The 19878-nt window shown below is 32.9% G+C and overlaps 1 protein-coding gene across 1 annotated transcript; it reads left to right on the top strand.

The window, feature by feature from the left end:
- The first annotated feature begins 388 nt into the window (after nt 1-388).
- On the top strand, nt 389-19804 carry Epg5 (ectopic P-granules autophagy protein 5). Its single transcript, XM_066284756.1, has 35 exons — nt 389-762; nt 1243-2107; nt 2518-2777; nt 2841-3124; nt 3565-3724; nt 4310-4489; nt 4715-4912; nt 4968-5372; nt 5813-6030; nt 6300-6453; nt 6806-6911; nt 7618-7988; nt 8074-8223; nt 8719-8952; nt 9008-9168; nt 9718-9897; nt 10183-10309; nt 11588-11757; nt 11815-11955; nt 12373-12544; nt 13090-13226; nt 13281-13466; nt 13781-13940; nt 13991-14147; nt 14854-15016; nt 15366-15592; nt 16231-16458; nt 16546-16706; nt 17100-17443; nt 17501-17667; nt 17727-17981; nt 18033-18246; nt 18452-18664; nt 19123-19336; nt 19544-19804. Exons 1-35 carry the CDS (start codon nt 733-735, stop codon nt 19643-19645), a joined length of 7494 nt encoding a protein of 2497 aa, XP_066140853.1. The 5' UTR covers nt 389-732; the 3' UTR covers nt 19646-19804.
- Nucleotides 19805-19878: the final 74 nt, after the last annotated feature.

Here is a 19878-nt window from a genome sequence, read left to right on the forward strand (position 1 = left end):
TCTTTTTTCCACTTGCACAATCCCTATGTTTTCCCTTGCACTCCTGACACTTCAATATTGTTTCATTTGGTGACGCAATAGAAACTTCTATTTATTGAATCTCTTATATTATTCTTTCGCCATCTATGAACCAGTCGATATGCAACAAACTGGTTTTTGGAAACGCAGGCAGGTTTTTTCATAGGCTGAGTTTTTAGTTTTATCTATTCATATCTAGATGACGTAACAGAAAATTTATAAGTATCTTTAGTAAGATAAATATTTTATGTTTGCTTTTGTTTTTTAATTTTTTTACTAGGTATAAACATTAATACTTTATATATTTTTTTAGGTAATAGAAAAATTCCTGTTACATTATTACAGAATATTTGTGGCGCCATCTATAAACCAGTCAACGATTCCCAAAATATAATTAGTTTTCAAATTTTGACAACATCAATTTCTGTGAATTTATTATATTTTTTTGTGATTTGTGATATGATAAAAGTGGTGATAACTATAGTGAAAGATAAGTGTAAAAAGTTAAGAAGCAGATAAAAAAGTGAATAGATTTTTGCTTCTAGCATCCATCCAAGATAGAGGAGACGTATAGATTCTGTGGATTCAGTAAAGGTTATTTAGTTATTTCTGAATTCTCGAGGCAAGTCGAACCATAACAATATCAGGTATTAAACAAAGAAATAAAATATAAAATGTATATAAGATAAGGTATCAGGATCAATTCAGGACCCAATGGAGGCAACAACTGAGAAGCTTCAGAAGGTAAACAATAGCTTAGACGTACTTTTTATTGTGATGTAAAATATAAACAATAACAACATTTACCAACACACAGCAATAACTTAAGGCTAATATATCCATGTCTTGATAACTGGTAAATATGCTTTATATTTTTGAGGAGCATTGTTTATCTTTTCTTATATTTTTTGGCCCTAACACACCAAAACTCGATCTAACACACCAGAAATTGCATTTTATTCTAAGTTAAAACTAACTCAGAATTATGTTACTCAGACAAACACCTTTGTTAAACTTTCGGTGGTAAATCAGTCACCATCTCCTTAATCTATATAGGAGTAAAAATGACATCAATATGCCATTTGCAAAATACTAAGTGCCACATTACAAATAATTTCCTTTCAGCTATTTTTGGTCTGAGATATTATTTAAGCAATAATATTTTCAATTATGTCAATATTTTACATTTATGTTTAAAAATGTTTCAACAAAACTCACTTTTAGAAGCATAAGAAGAAAGCTGCAAGGGCCAATGAAGTGAGAGAACCAGTTGAGCATTTCATAGAGTCACAGGATGGCAAAACATGTAACATGTACACAAATAATGAATATAGCAGCCCTTCACAGATGGAAAGTGATTTGCTCAAATATAACCCATCTGTTGACTCTCGTAGTTCTACCAATACTGAGCAACCAGAGAAGTCTCAGAAACAGGACCACACTTCTCAAACTGCAAGCAAAGCAGAGGAAATGAAGGAACAACCAGACTCATTTGTTGATGTATCTAAAGATCTAGTCCCCTTAAATTCAGATTCAAAAATGAGAAATGCCTCCATAAATTCCACAGAGGCATCAACCACTCTTTCACCACACATTCCAATTGCAAGCAGACCAGATAAAATAAAGGAACAAGCTAACCCTTCTGTTGATACATCTGATGACCTAGCCCAAGCAAGTTCAAATCCAAATGTAATGAAAAACATCTTGGTAAATAGTAAAGAGGTACCTACTAGCGCTCCTCAATCCCTTCCTATTAAAGCACATGAACATAATGAATTTGAAAAATATCTTGACTTAAACAAGCAGCTTCTTGATACTTTGGAAAGTATACCTACCAAACCAGCATATGTAGCCAAAGGCCAGACAGTTTTAACTGCATCTGAAAACTGCAATAATCTCGATGATTGTTCTGGAATACGACCATATACTGAACACCAACTTGATGCCCTTTACTTCAACACTGAATTTAGTATTCTGGAAGAATTTACAAACACTTTTATACAAACAGAGTTGAGAAACCAACAGCTGAAGAAGGCTTATTTATATGAATTGTTAATCAATTATTTAAGCATCAGGGAAAAAATAACAGGTAAGTATTAACAATACAAATTAAACAATTGAAATATTACAAACAAAAGTATAGATCAACATTAAAACTAAACTTCTCCAAAAAAAATGAACTGGTTTTTTTTAAAGCAAAACATTTTCAATTCAATACATCCTTATACTATTCTACAAGGGAGTTCAAGCCCTTTATTGACATGTTCAACATAGAACTTTTATGTATTAAAATGTTTGCAAATTGATAGCATTGTCTGTAAACAACAGCGTGCTAAATAGGAATCATATAACTCTTCCAATTTATAGAAAAATTCTAATTTTAATTTATATATTGCAACTAACATCATTGATGTAAACGAAACTATTGCATCTGTATTTAAAAGCTAATGTTAAATGTTGTATGTAATATTAAAATTTTATTTTTATTTTATTTCTCAGGAAACAACATAGAACTAACACAACTTCGAGATGAATACCGCAATTTACAGACTGTACTGTGGACCACTGATGTGGCAAGTGTGACGGGAAGAGCGGCTTGTCATGATAGTAAAATTGTTCAGGCTAGCCAAGAATACCACAGAAGTGTATTTGACAGATCTGGGTTTCAAAGTCTGGTCATGGTGTTAAGTAAAATGCAAAAATTAATTTACGAAAAGCATGTTCTATATTCGTTCTGTGCCGAAGATTTAAGATTGCAGGTGCGTTTTATTTTTTTTTATGAATGTTTCATATTGAACATCTCTCGCGTTCAAATATTGTAGATTCGCTCATATGTAGCGCAACTAATAGAAAACATACTGAATACTACGAAATTGAACGTCAAATCTCCAATCTCGTTACTGACAGGACATGAATTAAACCACATTCAGGTGTATTTAAATGAATTAAGGCTTTCTGTGTCCATTTTATTTGCGTTTCAAAGGAAACTGATAAAGGAGCCAATTTTTCTCAAAGATACTAGGGATTGGTTAAATCAGTTAGTGGCTGTTTTAATTAGACTTGCAAATTATCAAGATCATCTGTTCCTTTTACATCATATTCTGAGGTAAGTAATATAATGTTAATACTGAAGAAAGAAGAAAGCTCACTTTGTATCGTGTCAACTTAAAATAATTTAGAACATAGCAATAGATTCATATTTGATTGGAGGATGTTGTCCAGTTTTGAGATATTGCAATGATGCAAATCAATTTTTATTTAAGTTTTTTTAGTAACTCAAATAATAAGAAAATGAAATTAAATTCTGTATTATAAAAATCAGATATTTGGGAATCTTCTATTCATTAGATGTTTTCACCATATGTTGAAAGAATTGTATCTTTAAAGTTGGGCGTCATTAACACACTATATAAATCGTCTTCAAATTACAAGTTTCAATATGATATTAATTAACACAAAAAGGGCGTTTTTTTTAAATTCCCTTTCTGTTTATCGTTACCCGGTACAAAGACAGACTCCTACAAATATTGATGTCTTATCTTAAAGATGTCCAGCCCGCGTAAGCTCTTGGGCGTCCCAATTCGTTCAAGTGCCATTATGTTTGCCAGTAACCCAACCATTCGCAAACTACGAAATAAATCATCTCTTAACCACACTGTCTGTGATTTTAAGTCCTGTGAAGGGAAGATCCGAATTTTTAAAAGATGTAAGTATTAAATTTTCTTACCTATGTGGATGTCAATTTATATGTTTGCAGTATACCAGTTGTAAAATAAACTGGTGACCAAATTAACGGGTAATGCTAGTTTTTACCCTTAATAATTATAATTTACCCTTAAATTTAATAATGAACAATTTAAAAAGGTAAATACACAGTTCGTTCATAAAAAAAGTCAATCCCTGTTTATTTTTTGAATCCCTTAACATAGGAAGCTGAAATTTATTATAGGGTAACCTTGCAACAGTGTCACTAAAGTAGAAATGCTACATTTTGACATAAATGTTGTGAAAGGAAAGATCTTTTCATTGTCGTATTTTTAGGTTCGCCGTAATTATTAATTGTACCTATTTCTGATTTTATCGTTAAAAATTATGAACTTAAAGGTGACTCAAAAAAGGTTTGCAAAAATGTGAAAAATAAAACCTCCCGGTTTTTTGAAAAGTGATGGAATCTATTAATTTCTTGTGTCTGAGGCATATTTTATGTTTGGTAACAGGAAATCAATTTTATATTTAGTTTAAAAAAAGTTGCAACCAATTTGAAATGTTTTAATTAGGCGTAATTTGGTAGATCGGCCATACCCAGAACGTTTCGTCTGAAACCAGTTGGGTGGTGATAGATTCAGATGGAGAGGAGGATGAAGAACCGAACACTTCGCTGCGAGAAAACGATTTAGTAGCCATAATAAATCAGTTACCATTGCGGGATATGTTTAGAGCCATTTTACATGTAAAAAGATCCGATGGTAAGGTGAGTAATAACGTTTTATAATATAAACAGAAATTATGGAGTGTTTCAAAAGCTACGGCCAAAAACATTATCAAAAGAACAATCTGATCCGTAACAAAAGGATTAGAGAATATTTTAATGCAAAAAGGCATTTAAACTACTGCGTACTATTTAACAAGCATTCCAAAAATGAATTAAATATTTTCTGATTTTTACACAATTTCACACCATCTATTTTCATTTCAGGATTATCTAGACACCAATGTTATAACGGAACAGCATATTTTGCGATATTTTGCCTTCTCTTCTGTATTACTGAGGCTTTTAAGACGTGGCCTTGAAACATATTGCCTTCCCAAGTATAATCAACTTTCAAAGAGATTAAGTCGTCTTATACGACATGTAGTACAATATGCCACTGATCAATGGGAAATTTTCATCAGGGTATATGTTTGGCACGTGATTTTTAATTTCAAGTGTCCTACGAGTTCAATTTCAGAATGAAAACGTACAGGATAGGGCGATGGTTCAAAGACTTCAGACGGAATATGACGCGTTTTTTTTACGAGCAATATATTATTTATATACTTCCCAGAAACAATGGGCGTGGCAGTTTTTAGCTGTAGTACCTTACAATATGGTGACTCTTTCCACATTATGGAAAATACACTACTTTTTGCATATGCCAGATAGCAAAGCTGAGGACATAATTAACTTTACGTTAAGCCAGAATTTCAAAGAATTAGTGTCTGGAAGAGAGTTAATTGAGCAATTTGAGGAGAAACTACCGGACTTAGATGATGCTGAAATTTACTTTTTGTTAAATACTTTTGCAAATATGGCTTTAGCAAGAGATGAGTCCGATATGGAGTTTATTTACTTTTGCACATTGGATATTTTACAGGTAGGTGGTAAAAAATTATATGGCATGTGTTGGATTTAGCATTATAATTATTATTTGTGAATGTTCATATTCTCATTGAAGTTTAGTGTATAATTTTTATAACAATTTTATGATTAATGATTTTCCATGCGTTGCCAGGTAATACATTATAATTCAAACAGTTTCAGGCGAGCTTGTTATAACAATTGAGTAAATTTAAATATGTAAAGAAGAATCAGAAAATGTTATTAAATGAAACAAAAAAGAAAATCGCATTTTGTATCAGTTGCAAAAGTTTACTGTTATTATCTTTAAAATCGTTACAGTTAGACGTTTATTTCATATTTAAAAAAATAAAATTTTGAAAAAAACTTTTTAAAAATAAATTCAACACCAACAGTTTTACAAAAAACTTTCTTCTAGTTTTTTTGTTCAAATTGATTTTCATCTATATTTCTCAGATTGGATTTATTTCACAAACGACGCAAGAAACCTGCTCAAAATCTGCTAGAATTTTGCTGGCACATTTGACCTCGAAATATCCATGTCTCCTGTCGACCATTTTGAAGACAGTTTATGAGAACATAGACAAAATAGGCCACTTGGCTTTGTTTCTATATGAGGAGATTCCATTGACAATTTGGAAGGTATCAGACGAAGATTTTCATTTAATTGGAAGGTAAGTATCGTAGATTTATTTTAATCTAATATTTAGCGGTATGGTGGATAGATTCTCACATTTGTAAGAAAAACAAATAGGAATTCAACCAGTTATTAGTCCGAAGACACATTTGTATATCTTCAATTTAAATTTCATCAGCAGTTCAACTCACGAGTATGGAGTTTAAACTTAGTCTACATTGTGTTAGGTCTTTTTTCAATTTAAAAATTGCCTTTGTATTGAACCACATGTCCAGAGAACCACTAAACATATATATCAATATTTAGGTTGTTGATGAATAATTCTGTAAATAGTGACCAATCCAAGTTATCCAGAATGATTTTATCAAGACTTAACTGGGATGATATTTTATACGAGAAACATTGCGAAACAGCTGTATTGGTTTTAACGGCTGTTGATCAGGAACCTTCTTATTTGCAGGTAAATAAGTAAAAACCTCTATTTTTCCGTTTAGAATTAAATACGTCAAAGGGTCCGAGATTTGACTTATAATAGAATGGTAATATATCTGCAGATCCCTGTAAGCAAACATTTCTTTGCACTCAATTACAAAATAAAAAATGTATTGATAGAAAAAGAAGAACTTGAAGATTTATTTAGAATCTGATATCAGAAGAAATAACTTTTGCTTAAAGTTAATACATAAATTTAAAGCCAAATTTTGAATATTTTTTAAAATTAGATACAATATGAATAGGCAATATAAAATACATTTATATTCTACAATGCAAAATATAGCGAGAGGTAGAGGTTAATACGACGTTTATTACAGTGGGGGTGGCAAACTATCTTACGTCTAAAGCTCCACATAAGTGACCACCATTTTCAAGAATTAGGGCGCATCCAAGAGCCAGAAAGATGTGAAATATTAATGAAAGGTAAGGGCCCCTCACAACTTTATCGGTAATTCAGGAAAAAAATTGATATCTTATTATTATTTTCTGATTTTACATAAATTACTGAGAATCGCAGAAAACACTGCTAACTTTCCTTTTTTTAATAGAATACCTTACATATTGCTCTTTAGAATGATTGCTAAAGTCCTCTTCTTTTTGGTAGGTCTATTCTCAATGTAGGATTCGGTATCGTCTAGTACTGCAAATAAATAGTTGGCACTTGCATATCTGTACCACTCTTTCAAAAATCGATTGATTCGTTTTTTTTCTTTTTAAGTAATCAGGAATACTTCTTTAAAACGCGATAGTTCCTTTCTTCTGAGACATTAATAACAGCCAAGTTTGCGCCGTATATTTAGGGCACACCTTGCATATTACGTTTATAAATTGAAATATGAATAGTTGACAGGGCCCGTTTAAGTTCAAATTAATCGACTCTGTAATATTCGTTAATATTAAATATTGACTAAAGTCGAACCAAATTTTAAAGAGCAATGTTTTTGTTGGCCGTGGTTACTCACTTTTCGATTTGGTTTTTTTAACAACCTCAGAAAATAACAAGTAATTTAAAACTTTCGTATTTAAAATTCTTTTGATGACTTACTGGGAAAGCTATGTAGGGATGTGTAAAAATAGACATAAAAACAATGTACAAATACACCTCGAATACAGTTGCAAACATTTATAGGTATCCGCGAAAATCACCCTCTGTTTTCTTTCGTGGCAGTTTTAATGACTTCATGGGGTCACTTAGTTCCTCTGATATGTAGCCATGGACTGAACCAACTATGCGCTATACAGTCTCACCAAAAACATGAGGCAGTATTGTTTGCTCTCTATCAGATTGTCCCTGTATTTATTTCATGCCAAGAATGCCTAATCAATAGCAGCAAATTCCAAGAAATATTAATGAATTTAATAAATGCTGACAGAGGATATATTTCGTATGCCAAGAGTTTTATAGTAACGCAAAATACAGTTCTGCAGCAATTTGGAAATATGATTGAGACGCAAATTGTCAATTACTCTTTTTATGATTTTCAAAGCCCTAGACTATTGGTAAGTTAAAATAGATTTCATTGATAATTTAGAAAAAATTGTTCTTATTATTTAGATACAAGTAAAACTTATTTTTTTGTTTTAGGTTAGGTTGTGGATGAATTCTTTAATTTCCATTCCAAATTGGAACAATGATAAGGCCATTTTATATCTGTTAGATGTTATAATTCGCACGGCTTTCCCTTATCCAGATGCCTTGCAAGTTGTTCACGAGAATTTCAGAGATATTTGTCTGGTAATTAAATGTTGTCTTGTCTTATAGACCTTTTGGCATTACTAAAGTAAGCTAGTGGCAGAGAAAAAAAATTAAAGTCATTCGTACAGGGGGTAACTAAAATAGAAAATTTTATTAGCGAACCATGCGGCATTTTTAATATTTCCACGTATTAAAAAAAGATTCCGCCAACATCAAAGATGCTAATTTATATAATAATAATTCATCCCAAAATGAGTGAAAATTGATAAAAACGTTTAGTAATTTTTTCTAAAAAAAAAAAACATATTAATTTGAAAATTTTGGTACCTTGTAGCCGCAAAATAAAACAACATTAGATATAGGTAAGTTTGTTTGAAACGCCGTAGTTTTGGTTCAGGAATTTTTGGCTAAGTTTTGTATAGTTAATTCAAGGACACCCTGCATATTTGAAGTATACCTATTCCCACCCGTAGTGTTGGAGTTTGAACTTGGTGTTTACGGCTAAACTGATCTTTCAACAATCAAAATTTTTAGAACAGCACACCACAAGAGTCCAGCTCTATCATTAGCAAGTTGAAATGGTCTTCTGCAAGTACCAAATCGACCTATGGGTTACTGTCCGGTTCATTGGCACAATATCCTTGGTTGGCCTATATATTTTTTGAAGTCGAATATCAAGAAAAAGAAGCCAAAACCGGCCTTTGGACCGAAGTATTGAAATGTATTTCGGAACAAAAAGGCAAAATTAGCGTCGATAATGCGATAAAGGTTTTTTTTTTAACATAAAGTTTTCTTGCATCACCTATACCGACAAGTTTTATAGAACGTTACGTCGAATTTAAAATTGCCAGTATTCACCTCAAGCTATTTGTGTATCTACAGATATGCTCAACAAGCTATGGACACGGATATGGAACACCCATTGCTACCTTTGTTTTGGCAAAGGTTTTTTATTCTCTATTTGTTCAGATTGCCACAGTTAAGGTATGATTTGAAGACATATGATGAGGGTAGAACATAATGGGTTGTCAAAAACAATTTATCAACATTTTTCTTTATGCTCCCTACGGAATTGTTTATAAAGGGTAAAATATGATTCTCTTCGAGGATGTGGTAACATAGCCTTACTGCATTAATTTGTGAGCTTAAAGTAGCACTTACTACGCAAATTCGGTCATAAAAAAAATCTGAACGGTTATGTAGCCGAAATAATTTTAGGAAGTGTTTTTTTTTATAATTTTTACAACAGTTTTCAATGTAAACAAACCATTGTTTTAAAGGCAGTGTCGTCTTTGGTTAAATTTATTTTCTATATATTTAGTGTAACTATATTTGTAGTATTTTCATATATGACCGGTTAAAGATATGTGATGTTGAGGAATAAGTGTAACATTTCTCACATTCAACGAAATATACAGTGTAAATATTATTTCTCAGAAGTGAACAATTTGATATGACTACCCATTCGTACTTAACCCTCGGTTTGATTAAAATTAGGAACTAGAAATAAGTTTTATGAACCGATTTTTGTAGTTCGACAGGCCAAATTTGTATAGGTGAAAGGTTCTTTGAAGGCATTGTTAACTTTTCATTTTTGAAAAAATTAAAAAGAAGACTCCAAGATTCTATTGACCATTACCGAAGTGAGGTCGAGACTTCTGGTGAAGTAGATGATAAGGATGGACATAAGGAACATAAGAAGTTGCTTTATAGGTAATTTCTATTTTTTGCCTTGCGAGATATGTTTAAGTGAAGTAAGGAAAAATTTAATACTAAATGACCCGTTGCTTTATATTCAAATGATCAAAACGGAGAAATACATGAAACATATTTTTTGGAAAAGGTAGAAGGCTCCAACTCTTCGTAACTTTCAAGTAATGGACATACTTAATCAATGGTAACCGTGTATAGGAATTTGTTGTCAATACATTTCAAATGAGACCATCCAGTATAGTAACCATAGTATCTCCAGAGTGATGTATATTTATACGCTTTTAGTGTGTTTCGAGCGTTCCTATTGTGGTTAGAGGAGCCAAGATTACAAAGTGGTAATCTTCTGCTTCAGAGTCTTCCCTCTCAGTATGAGCCTCAACTATTGTCCCTAATAATTCATGAGAATAATCAGGTAATACGCCCTTGCAGCTTATTTGTTGTTAGGTAATACCTATACAACGTTTTATAAATATGAAAGCGGTAACACGTAACAACAGATTTTTAGTGGGTGATTATAAAAATAATAAATACCTATCTATTTTGGATGTTGCATGGGAGATAAGATATTCGTCATAAAATATACTTAGAATTGCCAACTGAATCCAAAAAAGTAATTATACTGCGAATATTTCATTTAAAATAAGTATAGGAAGATTTAATATCTGAGAAATGTGTTAACTTGGCAAAATCGTAATACTCGTATTGGCACTGAATTAGATATAATTGGGTACGCCAATGTATTAATCTTATTAAATTTGTATGTGATACATTTTGAGACAATGGCATATTTCCAGCCCTTTGCATGACATTCTCAGCTGTGCAATCATACCTTGAGTCCCTGAGAAATATTTTTCTATTTTTCATTTACATCTAAAAACAGAAGTTTATTCTAATAATATAAATAATTGTTTTATTTAAAACACTAAGGCCGATACAATACAGTACTAGATAAAAAGAAACTTCTTTAGCGGAAGGTAATCAAAAAGATCAGGGCTTTTAAAATATTTAGAGAACGGTATCCATGGGCAAAAACATACCAATAAAGTCATATAGACCTTTCTGGAAAGTAGAAAAACACATTTTTAAACGATCTTAAATGCCTTAGTCGATAGATAAATATCTGTACGATAGGCGGACGGATATTGGAACGAAAACATACAAAAAAAACTCTAAAATCTACTTTTTGCGAAGGTGCCAGTCATAGCTTGAACAATAACAGCGATGCAATGGCGTTGAAATATTCAAAAAACTTTACAGCTTTTTTTGCGAACGCACAGCTCGTCGATCTCAACACGAAAACGATACCTTATACAAAACAATATACAGTGTGTACAATTTCAATATGAAGAAATATTGAAGGTCAGAGATTTTCCAGAAATCATGAAAAGAATACGAAATTCATCTAATTAGGCCAATTGTGTCAAAATGGGGTTCTTATAAGTTTACACACGGAATACTGTATTGACATGAAATCAAAATGGCGGAAAACGATTATTTAAGTCTGAAACCAGAAGATCAATGCGAAATGTACATAAATAATCCAAATTGATCAAAATATGCTATAAATAAATTAAAACAGTGAAGTTCCTCGTATAGTTTGATCCGCTTTGAAAAGCATAATTATTCATTAAAATCACAATTAAAAATCTGTCGTTACCTACCTACCTGTTCTAAAAATTAGATATTATAGACTCCTTGGTATAATTATGTAAATCGCGACCAAATAATGAGAGATCAGGCAACATCAATAAGGCACTGGAGAGTGGCCAACTTCCGGGAAAAATCAAACATTAACCAACCTCTACCGAATCCAGGACACGGGGTCGAAAGTCCCGATCCTGTCGAGAGGATTTTTAGAAGGTTGTTTGTATATTCAACCGTATATGCGTTTATTTTTTACTATTCACCGTTTTCTAGATTGGCATCATATGATGCAATTCAGCCTCCGCCCGTTATTGAGCAGTTACGAGTGGAAATTCCTCAAGCCAATTTGTCTGGGAAAGATGAGATGATAAAAAGTTTAAAGCCGAGTTTTCATACGTTGCTCGAGTTCGCTCAGTAAGTTGGCATTTCAAACAGCAACTGTTGGCTCATTTCGCCACACGATTTTTTTTATATAAATTATTGAAAATGTATCGTTTTGATCTGCATTTAGAAGTACTGTCTAGTTACGTCACCATGCAATTGCACATACATCTACAGTACACAGTACGAATAATAGTAAGGGCCCTGTTACGGTACGTAGTGAGCCACTTTAAGTGAAGCAATGATTAATTATGTTAATACTGGTCTTGACATCAGCCTCTGCCGCTGAAAGAAGAATAAAGAGTTGACAAAAATTAAAAAAAAAATCAGAAATATTTTTTTTCTTTTGTCTGTTAACTTTAGTAGATCAAAATAAGCATTAAATTAAAATGCGGTTAAACCTTCAGTAATGTATTTTCTAGTTTTGCTATAATCTTTTATTTCTTACAGTGCTCACAATCAGAACCTGTCCAATAATAAAGGGCTAGATTCCACTTATAAGGAATTAATTCCCCAACTATTTACCACTGTTATGAAAAGAGTAAAAAAGCATATACCTTGTAAAGGAAAAAACCAGACGGTACTTTGTAGTGGTCCGGCAATTATAACTTTAGAGTTTCAGGTACCTGTTAAGTTTCTCAAAGGTTTCTATTTTTATTTTGACACCCTCCTGATCTCTTGCAATTTTACTGGAAAGTTTTACGCGCCAAAAGTTGTTATAAATCAAAATGAAAATTTTAATATTGTTTCCATGGTAACCAATTTATGCACGTTACAGCCCGCTATAATCTTCGATGTGACGCGTAATAAAAAAAAATTGAGTTGTTCTTCACTTCCCTGAACTCAAAGAAATACAAAATCGTCAAAAAGCTTAATAATTTAACCTTCTTCCTATTAATTGCAGTTTCTAAAACACGAATATTGAGAACAAACGCCTCTCGAACACTATATTTTTGAAATCAGAAATCTTTTTCTTTTAAAAAGCAATGTACAAGGTGCTCAGTTAGAAAAACTAAGAGCTCAAAAGGTAATACAGGTCAAACCTGACAAATTTTGTATTTAAAGTTTTTTCTACGCAAAGCTGTTAGGGGGAGACAAAATAAAAATATTAATCTCCCCGTATCTAAAAATCGAATACTTCAAAAATGCAATTAAATGCCCTTGTAGGAAGCTAAAAGAAACGAAAGGATCGACCACGCAATTCAAGTTAACAGACAATCCTACGAATCTTTAGTTGAACGATCATTACAAACACCTGCTGAATCTTTATATACGGCCTCTGTTTCGATCCAACAATGCGTTCGGTATGATTGTTTTTATATGTAAGATTTAGTGTTTTTATTGAATGTTGATTTTAGAATTTTGCAAGACCGCTTAAGAACTAGTCCAGAGACCACAGAACTCGGCGTTGAACTGTTTTATCACATATTATCTTATGTACAGGAAGAAGTCCTTATGTATTTACCAGCAAAGACCTTATTTGCAAGTTGTATAGAGAAGTTGGGACAATCCCACATATGCGGAGTGGAAAATGAGATGCCGAGGTGAGCGCATGGATTATATCAATATCTTGGGAAATATTTTTAATTGGAATGGAAAATTAATAAATGTTTCCGAACATGGAGAGTAAAGATTTAAAAGCAATCACAAAAACAGTATTAGGCCTGAAATAACATTTTGGATGTTTAACTACGAAGAAGGTCAGAATCTTCCTTAAAACAATCACAAGCATTTTCCTCTTACACCCTTTGGAAGAGTAAAATCCCCACTGAATGATCCAGTACATTAAGAATTATATTTAGATAATCATACGGTGATCTGTCCTAATTAGTTTATTTTTCATTTCTTATAATTTCAGACTACTTGAGTTAATCCTGAAGGAACCAAAACTGGGTGCTTATCTGGCACCATATTTTCTGCCTAAAGACTGTGGGAATTCGAATATGTTGTTCATGTATACCACAATTATTAAGAAAATACCTTCGAAGTATGACGTTTTGTTTGCCCTCATATCTAAAGTGCGTATTTTATAGATTATTAATATGGATGGAAACCTATTTCATTTCAGTTCGATATCGAAAACTGGTTAAGCGTCAAAAGTCCGAACCTTAATCAAAGGTCCCAGCTCATTGAAACTATTGTCTACGCTCTGTCGGAATTGGGTTTCGATCCGCCTGTTGAAGCCTTCGCGTTGCACAATTTGTATAAGAAACATTTAGTAACAGGTAAGGTTCGAAAATATCGTTACTTTCATAGAAAAACATTTTTATTTTCTATTACTCTCTAATGATTAATTGGTTTTCTTGCACTTGTATGCTTCTGGAAGTCAGTATGTTTATGCACCGGTGCTATATATATTGTAGGTATGTGTAAGTTTTACCGTCTTTTCTTATTTCTTTTATTTATGAGGCTCTGTTAAAGTCTTGAAAGTATCTGTCGACTAATGTATTAAATCAAAAGAACCTCAAGTGAAATAAAATATAAAACTTCCTCATACAAGCATAAATGAATAAATTATTTAGAATATTAATTTTTAAATGAAAATGATGTGGAAATAAAAACCGCAATTTTAACCAGTTCAGAGTTTTCATTTTTATAAAAAAAAAATCGTTTTTAATTCAGAAAAATTGTAAATAAATATTGTTCTCGATTCATGTGAAAAATATCTTTCCCCTTTTGTTAAGATATAACTATTATCGGTTTCCTAATTAAAATTGTGTCGTTTCGCACTGCCTATCACGAAGTCTAAGAATTTAACATCAAATTCTACATTGGAAACAAATGTCGAAATTATAACTAGGCAAAACCAGGCAATTTTTTAGTTGTCGCCCCTCGTAGCGACTTCGTAGTGCCCCTATTCATATTGATATTGCCTTGATAATATTGCGTGGCATCACTACTTACAGGATAATCTTTTTATTTTTGTTGTAGTATTTGAACATCAGTTTCCTGAACATTACGGCGAAATTCTTACAAAACTTCTAAAAACAAGTATAGAATCGCCGGAAAATAACCAAATATCAGAAACCGTCTGGATTGATATTATCACTTCTCTGGCTAAACCTTCAAAAGTTAACTTAAAAGCACCACTAAGGTAAGACTTCTGGCAGCTAGGCCATAATTTTCAACTTCTTCGCACCCATGAAAATCATTTAAGGAATTCTGGTACCATTAGGTAGAATTATTAAAGAACACGGTCAAAACTAAACTTTAATGTTTTTATAAATTTGTGAACTCAATTTGCCAATTACTAGCAAATTTATAAAACCTTTCTTAAGGGTCAAGTTATTCATGTACTGTCAATGTGAATTGCTGGTTAATTTTGCATAGAAACGTTGAGAGGACCTAGGTATTGGTCCAGTTCTTGTTTTGTCTGGACACTAGCTCGATCTGAAAGTTAACGGCACATGAGTGATTAGACCCAAATAATTTGTACTTGACAGGGATCAACTAAGAGAGTACGCACAACATCAAAAAATGCTCTCCCATGATGAATTGCTAGGTACATGTAATATGTTGGCACAATTTTTCACACAAGACAGATTAGCTTATGGACTTTATGGCTTGTATCCGAAATGCCGTAATTATATCAATATTTTTGCCCTTATTTTGGAAATGGCCGGGCATGGTTTAATCGTTAGTATGCTGAATACTCATCAAGGACTCTTGGGTAAGTTGACCAGTTTCGTTGTCCAACTAAACATCATGCGTGAAAAACCTAATAGTATCATATCCATTGATCGCCCGAGTTAGAAAATAATCTGTTCTTTGATGCTTGCGTTCAGCAGTTTATCGAGATTCAGGGTCAACATTTTCGGTAATTGGTTTTTTCCCTTTCTTAGCCCCATCAATTTGACCAGTAACGCATGATTTTGTGGCATACTTAATGTCGTAGTTGCAGACTACAACATTGATCCTGTACTTCTTCACGAAAATTATGTCGCTTCACATAGGTTGTAGCGTTTAACATGACCGATTGAACCATAGTATAGAAGAGAGTTCCTTTTTGACTAGTGGGCCCTACTACTTAGGTATATTAGGCATAACTCTTTATTATGTGCCTATATCCAAAAATTATCCCTTCTGTTTGTGTCTGCGGCGATTTTGTACTAAGTCACCGGTTTACCTGTTCGACATTTTTAGAAGTCTCATTTCTTAGGACAGGATCATACGTTATTGTTTCCGAGTATGATATTAGGGTTTATGAAGTAATTAATGATTATGTTTATCAGATACTTTGACACTATATAACTTACATACGTCAGACATTAAATCCCAGACCATTTACTACATTATACTTTTTTCTAGGTGACAAATTGTGTGAGAAAATTTGGCCCTACATCAGGGATATGTACGCTCCTTGGCTAATTCCATATTCGACAAATAACGTGAAAGATGACATGGCCAATTGGCTTCAACAGTTAACGGATGATAGGTCCATATTGCTTCCGTGGATTCCGACAGATAGCGAGCTCGCAGATATAATGTTGACAAGCTTTTGCCAATGCCTGACTTTCCTGTTAGACACTCTACCTGGTAAAGAGAATTCCTCTTTTCTCCAGGAAATTATCCCTATTTTGACGTCCTAATTACTTAGATTTTAACACGTAATTTTTATTTTAGCTTCTTTTAATATTCTAAGTTATCTTTTTCAATGGTATGTCATATCGTTTGCCCATCCATCAGTCAAAACTCACATTTTAACTTGGGTTCACAAAGCATTCACTGTGTTTCCATGGACTAAGTTTTGGCCCTCTTTAATTGACGTCGATTTTATGTTGAAGGTAAGAAAAGTTGTTCATGCATATAATTATACTATTCAACTACAGAAGTTCATAACATGTGTAACGAAATGATGGTTTCGAGAAATTGCCGATTAAATTCAGAAAATATTGCTATTTGATTATATTCAATAAGTAGGTCAACGTTAGAACCAAAATTAAACTTTATCAGTGAGTTTTAAACTCAATAAAATGATTCCCCTTAAAAACAAGTTTATGGCGTTTCAGCGCTTATAGAAAAAATTCTTGAGCACCTTCGTTAATTTCATTTTGAATGATCCACCTTATATATGCTGAGTAATTCCTGGATTCGATAATTCAGGGAACGATGAAACTCCCAAAAATTAGGCGAAAGCGTATTGTTTCTTTGAATTGGAAAACTTTTATGGTTTTCAGGTAGTTGACCAATACTTGCCAGAATGTCACTTCTTCTTAGGCAACGTATTCGTGGAAATTTCTTGGGCCACGTGGATAAGCACTTTCAACGACGCACCTCAACAGATTAAAAATCGCGTGTATTATTGCTTTTTAAACATCTTGGTAAAGTTATCAATAGAACCGAAAGACAGAAAAAACAATCTGGAAAAGGGCAGATCGATAATAATACAGGCAGAAAATTTTGACTGGGGTAACCTAGAGCCTTTAGGGTTCCAACATATAATGGACTGGGTTGTGATGTCCTGCGACAGTTCCGTGATTTTCAAGCATGATATCTTAGATTTGGACTATAGACTTTTATGGTAAGTTCTTTTCTTCATAATATACGAGAAAAAATGTTTTACACTTTGCTCTTGCAGTTTATTGAAGCTTGTTTCTGGTTACAATAAAGTTTTACCTCAAGAAAGCCAAGACTTGATCACTAAAAGGCATACGTTTATAAAAGCTCATAGAAAATTGCTTTCTGTTTATGTGAGCAGAAATAGGAACATGACAAATTCTAGTGGTATTTCTGCCCTAATCAATGGTAAGTGTTATAAATTACAATAAAAATGTATCAACTGGCAAATTTATGCTTGATTTTAGGACAATTAGACGACTTGGATCTGGTGGTTACCACAAATAGTGAATTTGAGGTGTTGGTACGGGAAATTTTGTCGGTTATAAACATATCTGATGTATCAGAATGCAGTTTGAAAGTTACACTCAAATGGATTGAATCCAAAACGTACGGCTTAGCTGTAAAATCGCTACTGAAAGTTCTTGGACCGACCATAAATAATAGTAAACATTTGGGGAAATTGTGTGAAGCCACTTTAATAAGCTATTTCAATACGAACAGTGAGCCTTTCAGAAATTATTTCGAAAATTTTTTAACGTTGTTTTCCCTAGTCCTAGAAAATAATATAGAAGAACCGACGTGGCAAGAGGCCAGCGAACTTTTACATATTTGTACCTCAAAACCATGCGACCTCGAGCAGGCTTTAATAGAAGACGCTGCAATCCTCACGCTGAACGCTATTTTGCTTCAAAGGATACGCAGAAATATTAATACCGAGAATTTATTTAACGTTTGTCTGAGTTGGCTTGAAAAAATTAAGTTAAGGTAAGTGTCTATTGAAAGATAGTAATTCAATAACATTATAGTTAGAAGAAAAATTATGTACGAAATTCATTAGGGAACACCATGTTATGTAACGTGAGACCTTGCTTCGCTTTTCTCTCAAAAACCTACTCGTTACGTAAATTTGTGCATTTCTCTATAGGTTGCACGAAAAGCTCGTACATTTTAATTTCATGTTTAATTCTAGAGAGCCACTAGAATCGAAATTTCCTGTACTCTGGTTAACGATCTTAAGTTTATCTATTGAATATTGTGAAAAAGACGAATCGATTATGGCCGTGCAGCTACAGAAATTTTCTCGGATTCTTTTACAATTGTCGGAGGATTCTGGATCTAGTAGGTGGACACGTGGATTTCTAAATGTAATGGGCTTTAACAAATCTGAAGAGGTGACTGTCAAGTAAGTATGCCAGACAATTCAGCTGCGGCTTTTTACCATTTTACATTTTTTTTGTGCATCTTACAACATTGCGCATTTAGTCACAAACGATAATGGTCAGACAATATTCTCAGCCGACTGAATCACAAACCTTAGATTGCAGCAATCACACCGCCAGCAACCTTCGTTAAGTGCGATTTTCGGCTTCTACGTTTCTCTTACAATCAGAACTGAATAATAAGTCATTTACACCGAACCAAATAATTCTATAGCTAAATATTAATTAGCAATTAGTAAATTAAAACGAATAATTTATAACAATTATTACAAGTACAAATAAATCATATAAATATTAAGAACAATTGTAAACAATAATATAAAAAAAACTACTCGGTATTTTACACTCCTAATTATTTTATATCGATTTTACCATAGAATCAGTTTATTGAAGCACTACTTCGTTCTAACTCCTCTTTCAGTTTTCGATTTATTTGTCGTGCAATGGCGGGTTATATTCTCGCACAACTCCCCGATATGAAGGCATTACCGAGGAAGGTACGATCATCGGCCAATGCGCCTAGTTCGATCGGAACTCCTGGTGGAAACCCGGAATGTGCGAAGATCCTACTCGAATTAGACTTTGGTCAATCCACTGGGAAAATCAAAGATTGCGCTCAGTATGCACTCACCAAGGTAACCTAATTATACATACTTAAAACTCTCGTAGTAAAGATTGTTTAGTAGGAAGTAATAGTGACGCCAACGTTCCCGCTTCGTTTCAACGGTATCTAGCGAAATTTTGTTTTTAAGCTTTCGACAATAATCAGTCTGAATCTGTATTTAACCATTGTTACCATGTACACAATTAACCTGCTATTTACTCTATTGCAACACTTGCAGATTCAAGATCCTCACAACTCCCTCCACAACGCCGGAGAATTCCTGATGACATTGCTAAAGCAATTTTATAGTAACACCTACATAAAGAGTGTCGATCGCTGATGGTACGTTCATATTATCTTATTATTAATTTTGTTTTATTATGTTTTTAGCAGGCCATATTTTAAATAAACCTAAGAATTACTGTGATGGTTTAGTAACTACGGAAAAATAACATAACTTATTATATATTTATAAAATACAGTTTTTTTATCAAGCGACCTTCACCTTCATTATTGTCTCTGTTCAAGTCACGACACATGAAAGTATTGTCCTAGATAAATGCTTCCGCATCG

This window comes from Euwallacea fornicatus, chromosome 8 (assembly GCF_040115645.1).
Source record: "Euwallacea fornicatus isolate EFF26 chromosome 8, ASM4011564v1, whole genome shotgun sequence".
Lineage (NCBI taxonomy): Eukaryota > Metazoa > Arthropoda > Insecta > Coleoptera > Curculionidae > Euwallacea > Euwallacea fornicatus.

Excerpts from the sequence above, each read along its gene's own strand:
- Epg5 (XM_066284756.1), top strand. The coding sequence starts at position 733 with ATGGAGGCAACAACTGAGAAGCTTCAGAAG. Across the intron at positions 15,593-16,230 it reads TACTCATCAAGGACTCTTGG|GTGACAAATTGTGTGAGAAA; the intron begins GTAAGTTGACCA and ends ACTTTTTTCTAG. Across the intron at positions 17,444-17,500 it reads TTGGACTATAGACTTTTATG|TTTATTGAAGCTTGTTTCTG; the intron begins GTAAGTTCTTTT and ends TTGCTCTTGCAG.